Source organism: Salvelinus namaycush, chromosome 10 (genome assembly GCF_016432855.1).
Source record: "Salvelinus namaycush isolate Seneca chromosome 10, SaNama_1.0, whole genome shotgun sequence".
Lineage (NCBI taxonomy): Eukaryota > Metazoa > Chordata > Actinopteri > Salmoniformes > Salmonidae > Salvelinus > Salvelinus namaycush.
Genome location: NC_052316.1, coordinates 1,562,400 through 1,584,636, shown reverse-complemented (window position 1 = coordinate 1,584,636; position 22,237 = coordinate 1,562,400). Strand labels below are relative to the sequence as shown.

At 41.7% G+C, this 22,237-nt stretch overlaps 1 protein-coding gene across 2 annotated transcripts; it reads right to left on the bottom strand.

The window, feature by feature from the left end:
• Nucleotides 1-1,118: 1,118 nt before the first annotated feature.
• lpar3 (lysophosphatidic acid receptor 3) lies at nucleotides 1,119-19,828 on the bottom strand. 2 transcript variants are annotated; one of them, XM_039002043.1, is made up of 3 exons: nucleotides 19,469-19,828; nucleotides 17,841-18,598; nucleotides 1,119-2,701 (listed from the first exon to the last, which is right to left on the bottom strand). In XM_039002043.1, exons 2-3 carry the CDS (start codon nucleotides 18,580-18,582, stop codon nucleotides 2,361-2,363), a joined length of 1,083 nt encoding a protein of 360 aa, XP_038857971.1. In that variant the 5' UTR covers nucleotides 18,583-18,598; nucleotides 19,469-19,828; the 3' UTR covers nucleotides 1,119-2,360. The 2 variants fall into 2 exon arrangements, with proteins under 2 accessions (XP_038857971.1, XP_038857970.1); XM_039002042.1 differs by having other exon boundaries at nucleotides 17,841-18,595; nucleotides 19,469-19,826.
• Nucleotides 19,829-22,237: the final 2,409 nt, after the last annotated feature.

The following is a 22,237-nucleotide window of genomic DNA, read 5'->3' as shown; positions in this document are numbered from 1 at the left end:
GGTGTATCAATACACCCAGTTACTACAAAGATACAGACGTCCTTCACTCAGTTGCCGGAGAGGAAGGAAACCGCTCAGGGATTTCACCGTGAGGCCAATTGTGAACTTGAAACATTTACAGAGTCTAATGGCTGTGATAGAAGAAAACTGAGGATGGATCAACAACATTGTAGTTACTCCACAAATAATTGACAGAGTGAAAAGAAGGAAGCCTGTACAGAATAAAAATATTCCAAAACATGCATCCTGTTTGCAACAAGGCACTAAACTCATCACACTCATCTCTGGACCTCGATGCCAGTTGCACTGAATTTTTCATTATTGCCCTCTAATCAGGGACTGATTTAGACCTGGGACACCAGGTAGGTGCAATTAATTATCAGGTAGAACAGAAAAACAGCACATCGTAGGGTAATAGTTGAATACCACTGCACTAAAGCAAAACTGCAAAACATGGTGAAGCAATACATTTTCTTTCCGAATACAAAGTGTTATGTTTGGGGCTAATCCAATAGAACACATTACTGAGCACCACTCCCCATATGTTCAAGCATAGTGGTGGCTGCATCATGTTATGGGTATGCTTGTAATCGGACTAGGGAGTGGAGCTAAGCACAGGCAAAATCCTAGAGGAAAACCTAGTTCAGTCTGCTTTCCACCAGACATTGGGAGATTAATTCTTCTTTCAGCAGGACAATAACCTTAAACACCAGGCCAAATCCACAAGTGAGTTGCTTACCAAGAAAACAGAGAATGTTCCTGAGTGGCTGAGTTACAGTTTTGACTTAAATCTGCTTGAAAATCTATGGCAAGACCTGAAAATGGTTGTCTAGCAATGATCAATAACCAATTTGACAAAGCTTGAAGAATTATTTTAAGAATAATGGGCAAATGTTGCACAATCCAGGTGTGAGACTTACCCAGAAAGACTCACAGCTGTAATCGCAGCCAACTGTGATTCTAACATGTATTGGCTTAGGGGGTTGACTACTTATCTAATCAAGATATATTAGTGTTTTATTTTTCATTCACTTTTTACAAATGTTAGAATTTTTCTTCCACTTTGACATTAGAGTATTTTGTGTATATTGACAAAAAAATGACAATTAAATCCATTTTATTCCCAGTTTGTAACAAAACAAACAAAACAAAACGTGGAAAACTCAAGGGGTGTGAATACTTTCTGAAAGCACTGAAATCGTGTTTAATTTTCCATTAATAAAAAAAATGGATTTTTTTGTTGTTGTGTAGATCATTGAAAAAGAAAGTTAATGCCACTTTGTAACAACAAAATTAGAAAAATGTCAAGGCACTGTACATAGAGTAATGTTAAAGGGAGTGACTACTGTACTGATGATGCATCTGGCAAAATAAATTACTTCCTTTTGGGGTACTGCATGGACCACTGACTGTCAAAGCAAGGTGGATTTAACGGTCTTCCTTTAAAATGACAGTTGTGCCAATAGCCATCTACTGTGTATCTCGGGCAGTTTGACATTAGAAAAGTGTGACATGTTTCCAAATAATCGTCCCTCGTTAACCCATTGGCCCTAATCCTTCGATGTTAGCAGATTGTAAGGCACACAATATGGCAGACGCTCCACCACTACACTGACACTTCAGATCTGCAAACATTTTAAGGTAAGGGACAAGAGCAAGGGGAAAGGAGCAAATTGGGACTAGTGCTTATCTATTCTAGTTGAGAGACACACATTTTCCTTCCATTAGAAAGGAATTTGTCAATTCATTAACACAACATTCAGGGATGTTAGCAGCCAAATACAGTAGATTGTGATTCCCTGTGTGTGTCAAAAATAGGAACAATGAGACTTGAAAACCATCTTTAACTCCTAATAAGCCTAGTACTATATATAGTACAATGATGTATTAAGAACAATGCTATTTCGTCAAGTACAGTACTTTGTTTTCAAAAGGAAATAAGGGCAAGATTAATAACCTGATGAAAGAAATCCATGAGACGTAAAGGTTATACGGTGGAAAAAAGCATCAGTTACTCTTTTCTAGATCTTAAAAAAAACTATTGAGGTAAAAACAGGAAATGTACCATTATACCACTGTCTACTTCATATCACAACATCTTTCGTCAGCCATTTGGATATACTGTAGTCGCCCCCTTAGTTTGCAGGCTAATATCCCATATTGGGCAGAGTAAGGATGGCCCTTCATCCTCGAGGAATCCTCCACTAAGGCCCAGACCCAGTTCGAGCTGCCCTTTAAACATGTCAGCTACACTGAAGACAACATTGGACCATGGAAGACCCATCTGTGTTTTTATATGTCTCTCTACATCCACTTGTAGAGACACTCCCACAACGGCCTTGCTTGCCTCAGGTCTTGGTTCAGGCCTTGAGCATCCCCTGGGCGTCCGAGCCCTTGGTGGTCTCCTTCTCCTCAGAGGTCTGCGGCGTGGTTCCCGTCTCCTGGGCTGAGCTGAGAGGCCGGGCGTTGGCCCTGGACGAGCGCTGGCGCCGGGTGCCATTGCCCACGCAGCGAAGCAGGTTCTTTAAGGTGGTCCACATCTCGTCATCCTTGTAGGAGTAGATGACAGGGTTCATGACCGAGTTGAGTACTGCCAGCAGGAGGAGCCAGCGCTTAAAGAGCATCACCTCGCACTGTTGGCAATGGAGGCCGTCTAGCAGCAGCACCACCAGGCCCGGCGTCCAGCAGATCACAAACGCCCCTGTAATGAAAGACAATATTAGAGATTATAAAATATATTATATTATTTCAAAACATTTGAGATATATCCAAAAGCATTAGAGATTAGATCAATAGATTAGAGATTATTAGAAATATAATATATACTATTTGCCAGAGTCACACTGGACATATTACACAACTCTCCTTCCCTGGCAATAGATAACAGTAAAACTCCAGCCAACATGTTTATTAAGGTCAAAAGTTGGAGATATCTTTATCATCATTAGAGATGAGATTATTAGAAATATTAGAGACATCTCCAAATATTAGAGACATCTCCAATGTTTTATCAAACCTAATATAATGGTAAATCTGAGCGCTGGCGGTAGCGCTACAGGTCCCTGGGTGTGTCAGAAATATTAGTGCTATTTTCACAGCAGTTATTAGCGCAAAAGCTGGTGGTGGCACAAACGGGTTGGGTTTTGATGCATAAACAAGTTGTAGGTGTGACCAGGGCTTGGACAGTCACTGGCCAATCAAGGCATTGCATGGCTTAATATTGCATGTGTTAGTCTTTTTGTTGTCATCAACTCCAATTCGGCTGGGGGTATGGAATATTCTCATCCTAGTCCATTGTGGATTGATAATACAGTTTAGGAAATAAGGAAAAAAAAAAATCCAGTGTTTGCTCAATATGTTTTGAGTGTTGACAGTCAGCATTGTTGTAATTGGATTCAAAGAGTATTGGCCTTTAAGCACTGCGCTAAATTGTATTGTATGTTCTCAATAAGCAAGATATAGCCTAGAGACCTACCGTTGATATGGTGTTATAGGACTGAAAATGTGAATAGCCTGTGTTTGGAGGAGCGCACCTTTGGTAACCAGACAAGAGGCACTGGGGATAGATCCAAGCAGAATGGAGTATGCCCTGCAGGTAGGCCTATATGAATTGTGAATAATGCAAAAGCATGAAAGCCTCATGAGTAGACCATTTAGAAACCTTTTATGGATAGGCTACTTGGCTAATGCATGGCCAAGATAAGAAAGACACCAAACGCATTGCTGTTGAACCAGCTTTTGTTTGAGTAGGGTAATGGGAACCTACTAAGGGCTTGTTTTTTAATCAAACGAAATTGAAAACAAGCAACTGTTACAGGAAAATAACTTACATTTTTCTAAATTCAAGTGTCACCGGATTATCTCAGCTCTCGTTCCACGATGGGCATACAGCCTACATGGAGTTTTTTTTAATGCATATCCAAAATAATAACAGGAGCTGGCTAAAATGATGTAATAGCCTACATAGCTGTCCGCTCACTGTTTTGCTGCTGCGAAAATGATATTTGAATAAAGCTTTGGCGATTAACTCCAGATGAAAACAGAGCCCTAGATGTATGAGAGATATCTCTTTTTGGAGATCTGTTTACTTTATTTTCAACAGGTCAGGTGACTGAAAAATCATTCTCCTTTAGTGTTAGCTAGGACTGAAACATAATCGTTCTGTGAGAAATGGTCACTGTAAACAGGAGCCATACCAATTTTACCAAGAGATAATCAATGCTTGATTCAAGTTAGAAAAGAGGCAATGAGGGACAGGATGCTACACCATCTCAGCCTCTATGTGTGTCCCAATAATATCTCCTTTCTCCTGAGGTGTGCACTCATTCACTACTTCTCACAAATCTAAAAGCATTAGAGTGGCGGAGGCACAGGCTCGTGGATGTTTCCACCATATTTCTTATACCAGTCATTCCCTATTCAAATCACTGAAGGGAAGTGAACAAGTGCACACTTTGGGAGGAAGGAGAGACAATTGGGACGTCGCTTCTGTCACTACACTGGAGACAAAAGCGAGAGCTACCTAAGTTATGATGGCTTGCCAATGAATACCGTCTGAGGAAAGCAGGTACAAGTTAGAGAAAAACCGACAGACCCAAAGGCTGTCTTAGAAGGAAGAAAATTATATTTTTCCATTCTTTGTGTCTCAGACACTACACTCAATGTTTGTCTGAATTTTCATTCGACGTGAAATGCCAACCAGTATCTAGGCTAGTCACCGACCGCAGAGCGTGTTGCGGCAAGATTAAGGGATTTCAGGGAGCTTTTCTCGGACATGTAGCAGCTTGTCCATTCTGCCAATACCTCTCCGGAACCCGGCTTCAGCTCAGTAGAACAAAAACAACAATTGTGTTCTCCACAAGGGAGAAGAGAGGGAGGGAATATGAACCACGCCTTCTCTCTCAAAAATACAAGGTCACCAACTAAAATACAAGGAGCAGGCAGAAAGAAATGGTGGGGGTTCCATGGGTGTTTCATATGAAATATAAAAAAAAACATCTGGGTTGGGAAGCAGGCATGTTTCTAGCACATGTGAGCTTTTGGTTGAGCGGCATTCATTAACCTCTGAAATATATGGCAGGGTATACATCAAGGGAAGCAGAATGAGTCAAGATTTTTCTCTGCAGTTCTGTTTGCTTCAGTCTAAATCCATAAATGGTCCCACATATTACAGTGAAATGGCTACCATGAATGTTTGCCTTCTTCCTTTCCACAGAATCACAAGGACGATGAATCAAAGCATAGGGGTTGAGTTTATGCACGTGTGTGCCTAAATAGCTACCATCAAGCACAATCAGGTCCCAATCTCGGTGGGAATTTTTGAGATTATTTTACAGCTACCTGTATGGGGGGGGCTTCTTCTAACCTAATGCTCCTCAAAATCACTGTAACCAAATATTGTGTATGCCACCTGGCTAACTGTTTATATCTGTCATGAGAGATGACTGTAACCATAACAGTGTAGAAAACACTTTTAGCGTCCAATGCAGCCATTTTGATCTCAATATCAAATCATTTCTGGTTAACAATTAAGTACCTCACTGTGATTGTTCTCAATTAAAATGGTCAAAAAGAAATGACAGTAAAACTCCAGCCAACATGTTTAACAAGGTCAAAGGTGATGCCAAATCTCCCTGCATTCTCCTTCCACCATTTCCTAAATGATAGATGTTAGTGATATTGGAGATGTACGGTGCCTTCAAAAAGTATTCACACCTCTTGACTTTTTTGTTGTTGTGTTACAGCCTGAATTTACAATTGCTTACATTTAGATTTGTTGTCACTGGCATACACACAATATCCCGTAATGTTAACGGGAATTATGTTTTTCATGTTTTTATTTTTTATTTTTTTACAAATTAATAAAAAAATGTTGAGTCAATAAGTATTCAACTCCTTTGTTATGGCATGCCTAAATACATTCAGGAGTAAAAATGTGCTTAACAAGTCACATAATACGTTACATGGACTATGTGCAATAATAGCGTTTAACATTATTTTTTAATGACTACCTCGTCTCTGTACATCACACATATTATCTGTAAGGTTCCTCAGTTCAGCAGTGAATTTCAAACACAGATTCAACCCCAAAGACCAGGGAGGTTTTGCAATGCGTCGCAAAGAAGAGCACATATGGTGCATATAGAAAGTATTGACTCAGGGGTGTGAATACTAATGTAAATGAGAGATTTCTGTATTTCATATTCAATACATTTGCACAAAAAAAGAAATACAAAAACATGCTTTCACTTTGTCATTACAAGGTATTGTGTGTAGATTGGTGAGAATAAAAAAAAATAATACATTTTGAATTCAAGCTGTAACACAACAAATGTGGAATAAGTCAAGGGGTATGAATATCTTATGAAGGCACTGTATCTCTTCGAGATTCATTTACTTTATTTCAAAAGGTCCGTTTTTACACACTTCATATGTATTTACTGTATGGTAGTCAAGGCTCATCCTATATAATTACTGCTATACACACCTTTCCTATTCATATACCGTCCATATTTTATATTTAAGATTTGTCAAAGTAGCCACCCTTTGCCTTGACAGCTTTGCACACTCTTGGCATTCTCTCAACCAGCTTCATGAGGTAGTCACATGGAATGCATTTCAATGAACAAGTGTGCCTTGTTAAAAGTTCATCTGTGGAATTTCTTTCCTTCTTAATGTGTTTGAGCCAATCAGTTGTGTTGTGACAAGGTAGGGATGGTATACAGAAGACAGCCCAAATTGGGAAAAGATCAAGTCCATATTACAGCAAGAACAACTCAAATAACAACTCAAATAAGCATCATTACTTTAAGACATGAAGGTCAGTAAATCCGGAAAATGTCAATAACTTCTAAAGTTTAATCAGGTGCAGTCGCAAAAACCATTAAGTGCTATGATGAAACTGGCTCTCATGAGGACTGCCACAGGAAAGAAAGACCCAGAGTTACCTCTGCTGCAGAGGAAAAGTTAATTGGAGTTACCAGCCTCAGAAATTGCAGCCCAAATAAATGCTTCAAAGAGTACTTCAAGTAACAGATACATCTCAACATCAACTTTTCAGAGGAGACTGTGTGAATCAGGCCTTCATGTTCGAATTGCTGCAAAGAAACCACTACTAAAGGACACCAATAAAAATAAGATACTTGCTTGGGCCAAGAAACACAAGCAATAGACATTAGATCAGCGGAAATCTGTCCAAAGCTGAGATTTTTGGATCCAACCGCCGTGTCTTTGTAAAATGCACAGTAGGTGAACGGATGATCTCTGCATGTGTGGTTCACACCGTGAAGCATGGAGGAGGAGGTGTGGGGGTGCTTTTCTGGTGACACTGTCAGTGATTTATTTAGAATTCAAGGCACACTTAACCAGAACGGCTACCACAGCATTCTGCAGCGATATGCCATCCCATCTGGTTTGCGCTTAGTATGACTATCATTTGTTTTTCAACAGGACACTGACCCAAAACATACCTCCAGGCTGTGTAAGGGCTATTTTACCAAGAAGGAGAGTGATGGAGTGCTGCATCAGATGACCTGGCCTCCACAATCACCTGACCTCAACCCAATTGAGATGGTTTGGGATGAGTTGTACCGCAGAGTGAAGGAAAAGCAGCCAACAAGTGCTCAGCATATGTGGGAACTCTTTCAAGACTGTTGGAAAAGCATTCCTCATGAAGCTGGTTGACAGAATGCCAAGAGTGCGCAAAGCTGTCATCAAGGCAAATGGTGGCTACTTTGAAGAATCTCAAATATTAAATTTATTTTGATCTGTTAAACACTTTTTTTGGTTACTACATGATTCCATGTGTTATTTCATAGTTTTGATGTCTTCACAATTATTCTACAATGTAGAACATAGTAAACAAATTAAGAAAAACCCTGGAATTAGTACATGTGTTCAAACTTTTGACTGGTACTGTGTATAATACAGTTGAAGTCGGAAGTTTACATACATTTAGGTTGGAGTCATTAAAACTCGTTTTTCAACCACTCCACAAATTTCTTGTTAACAAACTATAGTTTTGGCAAGTCAGTTAGGACATCTACTTTGAACATGACCCAAGTCATTTTTCCAACAATTGTTTACAGACAGATTATTTCACTTATAATTCACTGTATCACTATTCCAGTGGGTCAGAAGTTTACATATACTAAGTTGACTGTGCCTTTAAACAGCTTGGAAAATTCCAGAAAATGATGTCATGGCTTTAGAAGCTTCTGATAGGCTAATTGACATAATTTGAGTCAATTGGAGGTGTACCTGTGGATGTATTTCAAGGCCTACCTTCAAACTCAGTGCCTCTTTGCTTGACATCATTGGAAAATCAAAAGAAATCAGCCAATACCTCAGAAAGAAATTGGAAACCTCCACAAGTCTGGTTCATCCTTGGGAGCAATTTCCAAACACCTGAAGGTATCACGTTCATCTGTACAAACAATAGTACGCAAGTATAAACACCACAGGACTACGCAGCCGTCATGACGCTCAGGAAGGAGACGCGTTCTGTCTCCTAGAGATGAACTACTTTGGTGCGAAAAGTGCAAATCAATCCCAGAACAACATCAAAGGACCTTGTGAAGATGCTGGAGGAAACAGTTACAAAATAATCTATATCCACAGTAAAACGAGTCCTATATCCACATAACCTGAAAGGCCGCTCAGCAAGGAAGAAGCCACTTCTCCAAAACCGCCATAAAAAAAGCCAGACTACGGTTTGCAACTGCACATGGGGACAAAGATCGTACTTCGTGGAGAAATGTCCTCTGGTCTGATGAAACAAAAACAGAACTGTATGGACATAATGCCCATCGTTATGTTTGGTGGAAAAAGGGGGAGCCTTGCAAGCTAAAGAACACCATCCCTACCGTGAAGCACGGGGGTGGCAGCATCATGTTATGGGGCTGCTTTACTGCAGGAGGGACTGGTGCACTTCACAAAATAGATGGCATCACGAGAGAGGGAAATTAGTGGATATATTGAAGCAACATCTCAAGACATCAGTCAGGAAGTTAAAGCTTGGTCGCAAATGGGTCTTCCAAATGGACAATGACCCCAAGCATACTTCCAAAGGTGTGGCAAACTGGCTTAAGGACAACAAAGTCAAGGTATTGGAGTGGCCATCACAAAGCCCTGACCTCAATCCTATAGAAAATTTGTGGTTAGAACTGAAAAAGCATGTGCGAGCAAGGAGGCCTACAAACCTGACTCAGTTACACCAGCTCTGTCAGGAGGAATGGGCCAAAATTCTCCCAACTTATTGTGGGAAGGTTGTGGAAGGCTACCCTAAACATTTGACCCAAATTAATCATTTTAAAAGCAATGCTACCAAATTCTAACTGATTGTATTTAAACAAGGATTAAATGTCAGGAATTGTGAAAAACTGAGTTTAAATGTATTTGACTAAGGTGTATGTAAACTTCCGACTTCAACTCTGTATATATAGTGCATTTGAAAGTATTCAGACCACTTGATTTTTTCACATTTTGTTACGTCAGTCTTTTTCTAAAATTGATTAAATAGTTTTTTCCCTCATCAATTTACACACAGGTATTCTAGTGGATAGAGGGTATGGCAATTAACCGAAATGTTGCTGAATCGAATCTCCGAGCTGACAAGGTAAGAATCTTTCGTTCTGCCCCTGAACAAGGCAGTTAACCCACTGTTCTTTTTGACTTAAAATTTTCTTGAAGACAAATGGCAAAACCTAAATTGTTCTCTAGCAATGATCAAGATCCAATCAGACAGAACTTGCAGAATTTTGAAAAGAATAATGGGCAAATGTTGCACAATCCAGGTGTGGAAAGCTCTTACAGAGTTAACCAGAAAGACTCACAGCTGTAATTACTGCCAAAGGTGATTCTAACATGCATTGACTCAGGGGGTTGAATACTTATCTAATCAAGATATATTAGTACATTTTTCCCCAAAATGTTTTACCACTTTGACATTACAGAGTATTTTGTGTAGATCGTTGACAAAAAATGACAATTTAATTGCACTTTGTAACAACAAAATGTGGAAAACGTAAAGGGTTGTGAATACTTTATGAAGGCACTGTATGTATGAATTGATATCTAGATGGTTATCAATATAAGTTATTTATTGTATAGGCTGCTATCCTACTTGAAATAAAATCATGTGGGTGAATTTATTTATTTTTGTCAAGTTAGCTACTGCCGGCGACAACTGTGGTACATCTGCCCAGTAGGAAGCACCTGGCACAGCGGTCTAAGGCACTGCATCTCAGTGCTAGCGGCGTCACTACAGATCCTGGTTCAATCCCAGGCTGTATCACAACCGGCCGTGATCGTGAGTCCCATAGGGCAGCGCACAATTGGCCCAGCGTTGTCCTGGTTAGGGGAGGGTTTGGCCGGGGTAGGCCGTCATTGTAAAATAAGATTGTGTTCTTAACTGACTTGCCTAGTGTAACGGCTTTCCTCTTCCTCTTCATCCGAAGAGGAGGAGCAGGGATTGAACCAAAATGCAGCGTTTTGATACGACATGATTTTTAATTAACAAAACAGAAAACACGACGAACACTTGAATAGTTACAAAACAATAAACGACGTAGACAGACCTGAACGACGAACTCACATGAAACACGAAGAACGCATGAACAGGAAAACTGACTACATAAAACGAACGAACAAACAAAACCGAAAACAGTCCCGTGTGGCGTAACATACACAGACACTGACACAGGAGACAACCACCCACAAACAAACAGTGTGAAAACACCTACCTTAATATGGCTCTCAATCAGAGGAAATGAAAACCACCTGCCTCTAATTGAGAGCCATATCAGGTCACCCTTAACAAACATAGAAACACACAACATAGACTACCCACCCAAACTCACGCCCTGACCGTCAAACACATACAAAATAACAGAAAACCGGTCAGGAACGTGACATAACCCCCCCCTCAAGGTGCGTACTCCGAACGCACCACCAAAAGTCTAGGGCAGGGTCTGGGTGGGCGTCTGACCACGGTGGTGGCTCAGGCTCAGGGCGAGGTCCCCACCCCACCATAGTCAATCCCAGCTTACGTCTCCCCCTCAGAATGACCACCCTCTTACTCCACCCACCTAATTTAAGGGGCAACACCAAGATAAAGGACAGCTCCGGGACAAGGTAGCTCAGGACAGAGAGGTAGCTCAGGACAGAGGGATAGCTCAGGATAGAGAGGTAGCTCAGGATAGAGAGGTAGCTCAGGATAGAGGGGCAGCTCCGGACAGAGAGACAGCTCTGGACTGAGGGGCAGTTCTGGATAAATAACAGCTCCGGCCTGAGGAGCTGCTCATGGCTGACCGACGACTCTGGACGCTCATGGCTGGCTGACGGCTCTGGACGCTCATGGCTGGCTGACGGCTCTGGACGCTCATGGCTGGCTGACGGCTCTGGACGCTCATGGCTGGCTGACGGCTCTGGACGCTCATGGCTGGCTGACGGTTCTGGACGCTCATGGCTGGCTGACGGCTCTGGACGCTCATGGCTCGCTGGCGGCTCTGGCAGATCCTGTCTGGTTGGCGGCTCTGGCAGATCCTGTCTGGTTGGCGGCTCTGGCAGATCCTGTCTGGTTGGCGGCTCTGGCAGATCCTGACTGACAAATGGCTCTAGCGGCTCCTGACTGACTAACGGCTCTGACGGCTCGGGACAGACGGGCGGCTCTAATGGCTCGGGACAGACGGATGGCTCAGACGGCACTGGGCAGACGGATGGCTCAGATGGCGCTGGGGAGACGGATGGCTCAGATGGCGCTGGGGAGACGGATGGCTCAGATGGCGCTGGGGAGACGGATGGCTCTGGCCGGATGAGGCGCACTGTAGGCCTGGTGCGTGGTGCCGGAACTGGAGGCACCGGGCTAAGGACACGCACCTTCAGGCTAGTGCGGGGAGCAGGGACAGGGCACACTGACCTCTCGAAGCGCACTATAGGCCTGGTGCGTGGTACCGGCACTGGTGGTACCGGGCTAAGGGCACGCACCTCAGGGCGAGTGCGGGGAGAAGGAACAGTGCGTACAGGGCTCTGGAGACGCACAGGTGGCTTAGTGCGTGGTGCCGGAACTGGAGGCACTGGGCTGGAGACACGCACCATAGGGAGAGTGCGTGGAGGAGGAACAGGGCTCTGGGGACGCACTGGAAGCCTGGTGCGTGGAGTAGGCACTGGTGGTACTGGGCTGGGGCGGGGAGGTGGCACCGGAAATACCGGACCGTGCAGGCGTACTGGCTCCCGTGAGCACTGAGCCTGCCCAACCTTACCTGGTTGTATGCTCCCCGTCGCCTGACCAGTGCGGGGAGGTGGAATAACCCGCACCGGGCTATGTAGGCGAACCGGGGACACCATGCGTAAGGCTGGTGCCATGTAAGCCGGCCCGAGGAGACGTACTGGTGGCCAGATATGTAGAGCCGGCTTCATGGCACTTGGCTCAATGCTCAATCTAGCCCTACCAGTGCAAGGAGGTGGAATAACCCGCACCGGGCTATGCACACGTACAGGAGACACCGTGCGCTCTACTGCGTAACACGGTGTCTGCCCGTACTCCCGCTCTCCACGGTTAGCCTGGGAAGTGGGCGCAGGTCTCCTACCTGCCCTAGACCCACTACCTCTTAGCCCCCCCCCAAGAAATTTTTGGGGTTTCTTCTCGGGCTTCCTTGCTAGCCGCGTACCTTCATATCTGCGGTTTTGAGCTTGATTCTCCGGCTTCCAGCCACGTCTCTTTGCTGCCTCCTCATACCACCGCTCCTGGGCTCTCGCTGCTTCCATCTCCTCACGAGCGCGGAGATATTCCCCAATATGAGCCCAGTGTCCTTTTCCCTCCAATATTTCATCCCATGTCCAGGATTCCTGTGTAGCAGGCCACTGCTCGAATTCACGCCGCTTGGTTCTGGTGTGGTGGGTGGTTCTGTAACGGCTTTCCTCTTCCTCTTCATCCGAAGAGGAGGAGCAGGGATTGAACCAAAATGCAGCGTTTTGATACGACATGATTTTTAATTAACAAAACAGAAAACACGACGAACACTTGAATAGTTACAAAACAATAAACGACGTAGACAGACCTGAACGACGAACTCACATGAAACACGAAGAACGCATGAACAGGAAAACTGACTACATAAAACGAACGAACAAACAAAACCGAAAACAGTCCCGTGTGGCGTAACATACACAGACACTGACACAGGAGACAACCACCCACAAACAAACAGTGTGAAAACACCTACCTTAATATGGCTCTCAATCAGAGGAAATGAAAACCACCTGCCTCTAATTGAGAGCCATATCAGGTCACCCTTAACAAACATAGAAACACACAACATAGACTACCCACCCAAACTCACGCCCTGACCGTCAAACACATACAAAATAACAGAAAACCGGTCAGGAACGTGACACCTAGTTAAATAACAGAACAAATAAAGGTCAGCAGCCACGTCAATACAACACTAGTCGCCGGCTTATCGACTCGTCGTCCAAGCCCAATCAGGCATGCAAAACGGCCTTGAGTGGCAACAAATAATATGCCCAATAAGCGGATTCGTTTTCATACACCCACTCTTTCGACACACCCACCCGCCCCCGGGGCCTCGTTTATAAACGTTGAGTACAAAAATATACTCCAAAACATGCATGCATCAGTTTTCAGGCAAAAGTTGGCATTTATAACCGAACTTGACGTGAGAATTTGTTTAGCTACCTGCAAACTTTAGATCCCGCAAAACTTCAGACCATGCATGAACAGTTTCTAGTGGTTGAAGTATTGCAATACAAGCAGGCAAGTAGCCTAGTATTTGGTGCAAATGAGGGATATGATGACACACTTATTTATAACAAAAGGTAAATATAATAACAAGATGCAATCATTTGCCGTTAGTGAGAAGAGAAAATATAGTTTTTTGTATCTTTGCGTCTTTGAAATAGTTAGAAATAGGCATACATTTCCTATTTCATTTCCATGACAGAATACATTCATCACCTTTACTGACTGTGATGGCTTCATATTTTCAAAGTAGCCTTAGGCCTACAATGTCCCATCTCTCATTTCATTAGACCCACTTTACAGTTGTAAATATTTGAACAATTTCAAGTATTTTTCTCTATGCGAACAGACGGTTCACCTTTTCCATGTAGTTTTTTTAGGCTACTGTACTTCTGAATAGCCTACTGTAATTTCAAATGTCTCAAGTAAACACTATTTCATTTATAAACATAATAGGCCTACATAATACATCTTTCTTTTATAACAGAACAAATTCCTCACCACCTTTTCTGACATTGATGGGTTCATTTTCCTGAAGAAGCTTTAGCCTACAACAAATTGCCATGTGCATCTCTCATTGAATTGTGCCTATTAGATAGAGAACAATACTTGAAGTAATAGCCTCTCTATCCGAATGGTTGCGTGGTTTATAATATACAGTATACATTTTACAGATGAACAGACAGTTGATCTTTTGCTTTGAAGTGTGTAGGCTACCACTGCAAGTAGGCCTACTGTTTTTTAAATCATTTTTTATACAGTAGACATACTAACAAGACAATGTTTCAGAATTCGCAGGCAGAGCAGCATATTTAGGTTCGGGGAAAAAGTAAAAGTAAAACATTATTGAATTCAAACCATCTGTTTTCAGGTCCACAACAATTTGCAATAGTTTTTTTCTTTCAGAAACTGTCAGATATAGCATATGTCACTGTAAAAGTTTTAAACATTCTGCCAACACCTCCAGATGTTTTATCAAGTTCGCCATTGCAGTTCCTTTAGATACAGTCTTGGCCTAATTCCAATACTTCCAAACTATACAGTAAATAAGGGCGTTATTGTCACCATAAAAGGTGAATGATGGGTGTTTTTCAGGTGCAGTTTTCACCACGGATCTGATTGATTACAGGAATCATGCTTATTTATCATTTAAGTTTATAGATATCAATATTTTTGTACGTGCGCACGCACTATTTAGTGTGAAATGTATGCAACGGTTATAAATGAGGCCCCAGAAAAAGTCTGGACAGGTTTATCCAGTCACTAATGCAGCGTTAGTCAACACAAAAGAACAGATTTCTATTCACCTGAAACATGAGCTAACAAGAGCTGTTTTCTTCCCCGTACAGCCCCAGTAATATGCTTGAGTACTTGTTTCTTAACCTCCCAAATGACGAATATAGGGATTCCTTTCCTCGCTCTCTCTCATACTTCTCCCCTGTTCTTATCATTGTCACATAGGATAATGCTTTCACCTGAACATTTTAGGCATATTTAGAAGTTTGTTACGTTTTTTTCCTACCGGTTTGCTGTCTACCGTATTCCCAACTGAGATACTGACAATAGAGTTTTTATTTTTCAATCTTGAGTTGACTTTCTGCATCACAATGTTATCGAACAACTCCTCACAGATGGAATGTGGAGAATTGCATCAATTCTTCCAAATTGCTCTAGGATAGAGACAATTGTATCATGACAAAAGTGATTGGGTAACACACAACGTCAAAGGACCCATGGCTATAATGTGGGAAAATTCCAGCAGGCTCAAAAAAATACAATGAGACACCCTCCCTAGCGTCTCGAGTCTTTCACCCCAGAATAACGTAACGGTAGGCTTGACTTGAAACTTGAGGACATAAGAGCACAACAGCTAGTTTAATGGGGACAATTGCATCTGAAAGCAATTGCACACTGCCTGAAAAACCCCTGAAAGTATAGGTTCTTTTTGGGGGTTCTTCTGAGAAAGCCGCAGACCGTGCAGTCTTGGGCGGTTTCGGCTGAGATGCCTGGCAGCCTAACCAGTGTGTGACTGTGTGTGTCCTTGTGCCAGAGATAATTACATAGCGCAGTCTTGAAGACACTCTGTACAGAGAGCGAGGCAGCTTCCTCCACGCCTATCTGGGGGGCGACCAGAGCGCAGAGATAGTCTGCTTTCACTTTTATTAATCTGGCAGGAGGACAGCATATAAGAAAACACTCCTTCTAGCACAACATAGAACTGTAAATATGCTATCTGGCATGTACAAAAAGTTGATGTTTAGGAAATTCAGCAGCACCTACTGGCCGAGTTGATAACAATCAAACTCGTCTGACCTGTACTGAGGAGCCATGCTAAGGAGAGGGTGGGTGTGCTCAACTATTGTTTTAAGTGCAACATATCCTGTTCCGACACACCTACCAGCAGAAGCCCGCCTTATCTTATCTGGCATGTGCATGCTCATGTGCAAATGTGTATGTTAAGGACCGCACACTTGTGGTATGTTTGCTATTCACACACATGTTGAAAACAAGCCCTTGTAGACTGATCTGCACATTTTTTATTTATTTTTTAACCTTCATTTAATGCAGGAATTTGAGGTCATTCAGGTCAGAATATATTTTTTACAGGGGAGACCTGGGCCCTGATTCCCAAAAGCATCTTAAGGCTAAGTTCATTGTTGGAACCTTCGTAGGAGCTTTGTTAACAGCTAAGTGCATCGTCAGATGCTTTTTACCCTCCCGCGTCACTTTATAGAGAAGATCTCCGCTATATATGTATATCGTTGTATATCATTGTATTTTACATTTGTGTGACTGGTCTTGTGTATCGGTGTTTTGGTACTTGTCGTGTTTTATGTTTTTGTGTGGACCCCTGGAAGAATATATGCTGCTTCGGAAAAAGCTATTGGGGATCCGAATAAACTAAACTAAACTTAGAATCAAGATGTTTATCTATCTGTCTGTGACCACCGATAACTACAAATACAAAGTTGCGAATGTCTTTGCAATTGTTACAAACAAGCTAAAGGATAAAAATATGCTTGAAATTAAAACTGAGATTACTGCATTAAAAGATAAATACAGTATAGGCTACATACACCTATATATTTAAATCCTATTGAAATACATTATGTTCAATCAATTGAGTTATATTTCGCTAATAGGCTACTGTAATATTTCATTATGTGGGTAAGCATTAGAATAAGCCGACTCGATATTTGCAGCCACATAGGTGGTAATATCACTCTAGGAGCTGATCCGTCGTCAGTATTTTGAAAAATTATAATGTTAAGGTAAGATTTGACTAGAGAAAGTTGATCCGAGAGCAGCGCTGCCTTTCTTTCGACCCTATCAGTATCGACACATGCTCCAACGATGTTAGTTGAAATGACTTTTCTTTGTTAGTGATTTAGACACGTGCACAGATGAGTGATCCTAAGTGGAGAACCATGTTATTAAGTGGAGACAGATCAGAGCAAATAATATGCGTCTGTGCTGAATAAAGTGCTACGTAACTGCAGCCCAAGTTTAAGACGCACAACTGCACAGCAAACTTTGAGGTTCATAGTACAACCGTCCACTTTTTAAACCAACACCCAGGTCAAACAAAGATTACTCAAAAATTATGTCAATATCAGGCAAATTATTTCACTATGTGGGATATATTGAACTGTTTTTTTAAAGGCCTTGACCATAACATTTTGCTCAAACCTCAAACCTTTAATCAGGATTTCCCCCACTATCTTGGAAATGTAGATTACAATCCACTGTTGTCAGCAACAATGCTTTCCCTACCTTTCTCCACACTCAACCAGCTAAATAACCTTTGAGACAAGCTTGTGAGTGTGTCTAATTGCTTATGAGGAAAGTCCTTTAAGGACCAATGAAATGATCAAATGTTCTGCTACTTAAGAGCACAGAGTACTAGTGCTACTCAGACTTTAGGAAGGACTACATTTCCCAACAGTGAAATTCTGATGGGTCCAATCAATGACTTAAAAAAAAATGTAGTCCTTCATAAAGGGCTCAGTACTACTCAGAAACACATTTGAAGTTCCTACATTGAAACAATGTGAGAGGAATCCGATGGCCTCAAGCCTACCTAACACAGTCATGACTGTCTTGATGAGCTTGATGGGTGTCCTCTTGCGGTTGATGGAGCCGCTGGTGTGCGGGCTGAGCACCGCCGTTTTCCTCTTGACGTAGGTGTAAATCCTCAGGTAGATGGACACCATGACCAGGAACAAAACCAGGTTGGACACGGACCAGAAAATCAGGTAGCTCCGGCTGAAGATGGGCGCCAGCTGGGAGCAGTCCTGAAGGTTGCAGATGCAGTTCCACCCCAGGCTGGGCACGGCGCCCATGAAGATAGAGATGGCCCACACCAGCACGATGAGCAGGGTCACCCGCCGCTTGGTCAGGTTACTGTGGACCTTCCAGTCCATCACAGAGATGTAGCGCTCCAAGGCGATCACTAGCAAGTTCGCCAGAGAGGCTGAGAGACTGGTGTCCAGAAGCCCTTGACGAATGAAATAGCCCCTCACAGTTAGTTTCCTGGACACCGTCCCGGTGTTGAACATGAGGTATACGTAGGCTATACCAGCGAGGAAGTCTGAAGCGGCCAGGTTGGCAAGGAGATAGTAGAACGGGTAGTGGAACCTCTTGTTGGTGATGATGGCGGCAATGACCATGGCGTTGGACACCAGGATAAAGCAGCAGAAGAGGGAGCCTACAACTTGTACAGGAATGAGCTGTGTGGAGTTCCAGTCGTCTTTGGTCTGGTTGCTGTTGTTGTAGAAGAAGCTCATGGGCTCATCATGGTAGCATTTGTTCTGGCTGGCCATCTTGAGTGAAAGGCTGCTGACGAGAGTTGACAAGAGATATAAAGAGAGAAAGAAATAAGCATTATTTATTGGTTTCTCTTTAACATTCTAACAAATATCAACCTTTTGGAATTCATGGTAGGTCTACACAGTATAACTACATGGGCTAATTTAGTGCAAGGACGGTATTGAGAACTCCAGACCAAAAGTTCTAATAAACCCATTATTTGTGCCGTGCCAATTTTCTAATGGCCAAATAACTCCTGAACTGAGAAAGAATAAATTACCCAACTCTAAAGGGCAATCACCATGTCAAACACCCTTTTTACTGGAAGCAGCTGCATAAATCACTGGTTAATCACACATTTTCTCATTACAGAGGTATAGTGAGATAAGGATAAAGACATGCTGAGCTTCAACTCTGAAGATATTTACCAACAGTATAGCCTATGGACTCTGACAAAACCAATTAGGTATGACTTTTACAGATATCATGGATACAATCTCTTCCATATAACAATTTACAACTAAAAGGAACAGACTTTATTCCCATGATTTTCTAATGACTATGTATCATGCAATTTGTGAAACAACCAATTTTAGTATGACAGAAAGCTTCAGAATAAAATACCAAAGTACAATCAATGGAGAGAAATGTTTTGCCATGTAATTCAACGTTCCTATGGAATGTCTAGTTATTTATAATTTTATAATAATAATAAAAATAGTGTAGCCATAAATGCTTCGTCTTTCAACACTTAAAATGTAGACCTCTATTGTTACGATAAGGAATTTCCAAACGCAAAAAAGTCGTATTATTTGCGGTTGAAAGACAGTAAGTCTTATAGATCATGCCGGAAATGATATGCAAATATACGCGAAACAAAATGTAAGAAAACCGACTTACCAGGTGAAGTTTACCTATGCAAATATTTTCTATCGAATCCTTTGTGTAAACGGAATTTCTCATTCGTTCTACTACTCATTTCAAGAATGTCCTCCTTCATTCTCCCGGGGCAACTTTACAGGAGAAGGTGACAGCCGTGAGTGAACCGAATGAGGGAGAAAAGTTTGAGGCAGGAGTAGTCTGACGTAGAGGGTGTGTGACACAGCTTCTCATATCTCGACTCCACTGGCTGCAGTAAAAATAATTCCTTTGTATGTGCGTGGTTCACCACATGGGGCCATGAGCTAAAACAATTCTCCTACATGCGTACCATTCCACTCTTATGTTAGAAAATGATATTCAATGGTGAAGGTCCGGGTTAAAAAGTATATGTTAAAAAAGACTGGAATAAAAGATCCATAGCTAGACTACCTGTTGGTGGTTGGTTTAGTTAGTGTATTCCCACAACCTCAAAACCATTCATAGGATATCTACATTCCAGCAGGAAAAACACTGAATAGATTACACATCAGTAATATAGTGTTACATATAATCACCACCCCCACCTCAGGGCTCATGCCACTGCCAAATACTAACCAGCCGCTCATGAGGCAATACAACCACTAAAACAACATTCATAAGAATAAGGGAATAAGATAAAGGTAATTGAAGGTTGGTATTTCACTTCAACATCGTGTATTATGTCTATTTCACTACAGACACCTAGGGAAAATGATTCATTTGATCCTTCGGTGACTCTGTAAAGTTGGATTCTCTTTTTACTGACTCTTGCCACATACTCCCCCGATGAGCTTTCCTGAAGTGCCAAAGACGGTTGTGTTCCAGCTTGTTCCTACGACGTCCTGTCAAAGCAGATTGTGTGATGACAAGGCTCATTACCAACATTACATGGCATTCGTCATAATAGTCGGACTCATCTTATTCAGTCATAAAAATCCCCCTATGAATCACACACTTTGTCAGACTTGGTCATCTGACCAATAACTTTGAGATACTCTGGCAACATAAGATCCCATTTTGAGTGAATGTATAGCAGATATAAAATAATGAATACCAAAACGGTAATGATTTACTTTGACTACATATCCATAATGCTTTATTTACACATTCACAAGCATTTCCTGAACGTGTTATACCATGTCCCAAACGCATTATTAAAAGTTAATGAGATATATCCAGAGTATATCTATAGCACATTCATGTCATGCATTTAAAGAGCTCATATTTAGGTATCTTAATAAATGCATTATTTCAATGACAGCGTGGTGTCAATCATTATGGCTGTTCTCAAAAGTGTGCTTCTGCCATACCAGTGTTAGTGAATATGCCAAAAGGCCAAACCATATTTTGAAAATTATGCTGGTACTGTATATAGCTGGCCAGTAACAGCCCCATTTCCCCCATTGGCCAGTATAGACCAGTGCCTTACCTCCTTCTCACTAAGGTCAATGGTGCATGAAGATCCCCACAGGGTTGAATTCTTTGTACATTTTCCAGATCAAAACATGTAGTTGAGGGTCATGTTATAACTCATTAACTTCTTTGGGACTGGGGGGCAGTATTGAGTAGCTTGGATGAATAAGGTGCCCAGAGTAAACTGCCTGCTACTCAGGCCCAAAAGCTAGAATATGCATATAATTAGTAGATTTGGATAGAAAACAAAGCTATTTCTGAGTTTTGTGACACCTCTCCTTCTTTGGAAAATGGCTGTATGTTTTTCTGTGACTTGGCGCTGACCTAACATAATCGCAAGGTGTGCTTTCGCCGTAAAGCCTTTTTGAAATCTGACACAGCGGTTGCATTAAGCAGAAGTTTATCTTTAATTGTGTGTTTAACACTTGTATCTTTTATCAAATGTTTATGATGAGTATTTCTGTAATTTGATCTTGCTCTCTGCACTTTCACCAGATGTTTGTTTGAGAAAATGCATTTCTGAACATAACACACCAATTTCAAATTAGGTTTTTGGACATAAAGATGAACTTTATTGAGCAAAACACACATTTATTGTCTAACATGGAGTCCTTGGAGTGCCCTCCGGTGAAGATCATAAAAGGTTAGTGATTATGTTGAACGCTATTTCTGAGTTTTGTGACACCTCTCCTTCTTTGGAAAATGGCTGTATGTTTTTCTGTGACTTGGCGCTGACCTAACATAATCGCAAGTTGTGCTTTTACCGTAAAGCCTTTTTGAAATCAGACACTGTGGCTGGATTAACGAGAAGTTTATCTTTAAAATGGTGTATAATACTTGTATGTTTGAGGAATTTTAATTATGAGATTTCTGTTGTTTTGAATGTGGCGCCCTGCCATTTCACTGGCTGTTGACGCTAGCGTCCCACATATCCCAGAGAGGTTTCAACAGCCCTCCTCTACATCACAAATAAGTTGGTCATACTGGTCTATAATGTACACATGAAATGTATATGCATAAATTCTATGCAGTCAAAGTAGGGTAATCTATTTTCCCATTCAAAAAGCATTAATAGCTAAGCACTTCATGGCAATTAACTCTGCAGTTTGCAACTATTATCTATAACACCAACATTTAAGGTCAATGTTTTAATTCTATACAGTCAATGTAATGTAATGTATATTTTCCCATTCATAAAACACTCAAAGTATTTATAAACATGCCTCACTTATCAAAAAGAACACAACACAGAGTTTTAAAGGAGAAATGAACATTTTATTTACATTTTCCAGATATAGCTAGCACATAAAACATTTGCTGAGGACATCGCCGAAGAATCTTACTATTGAAATTTTT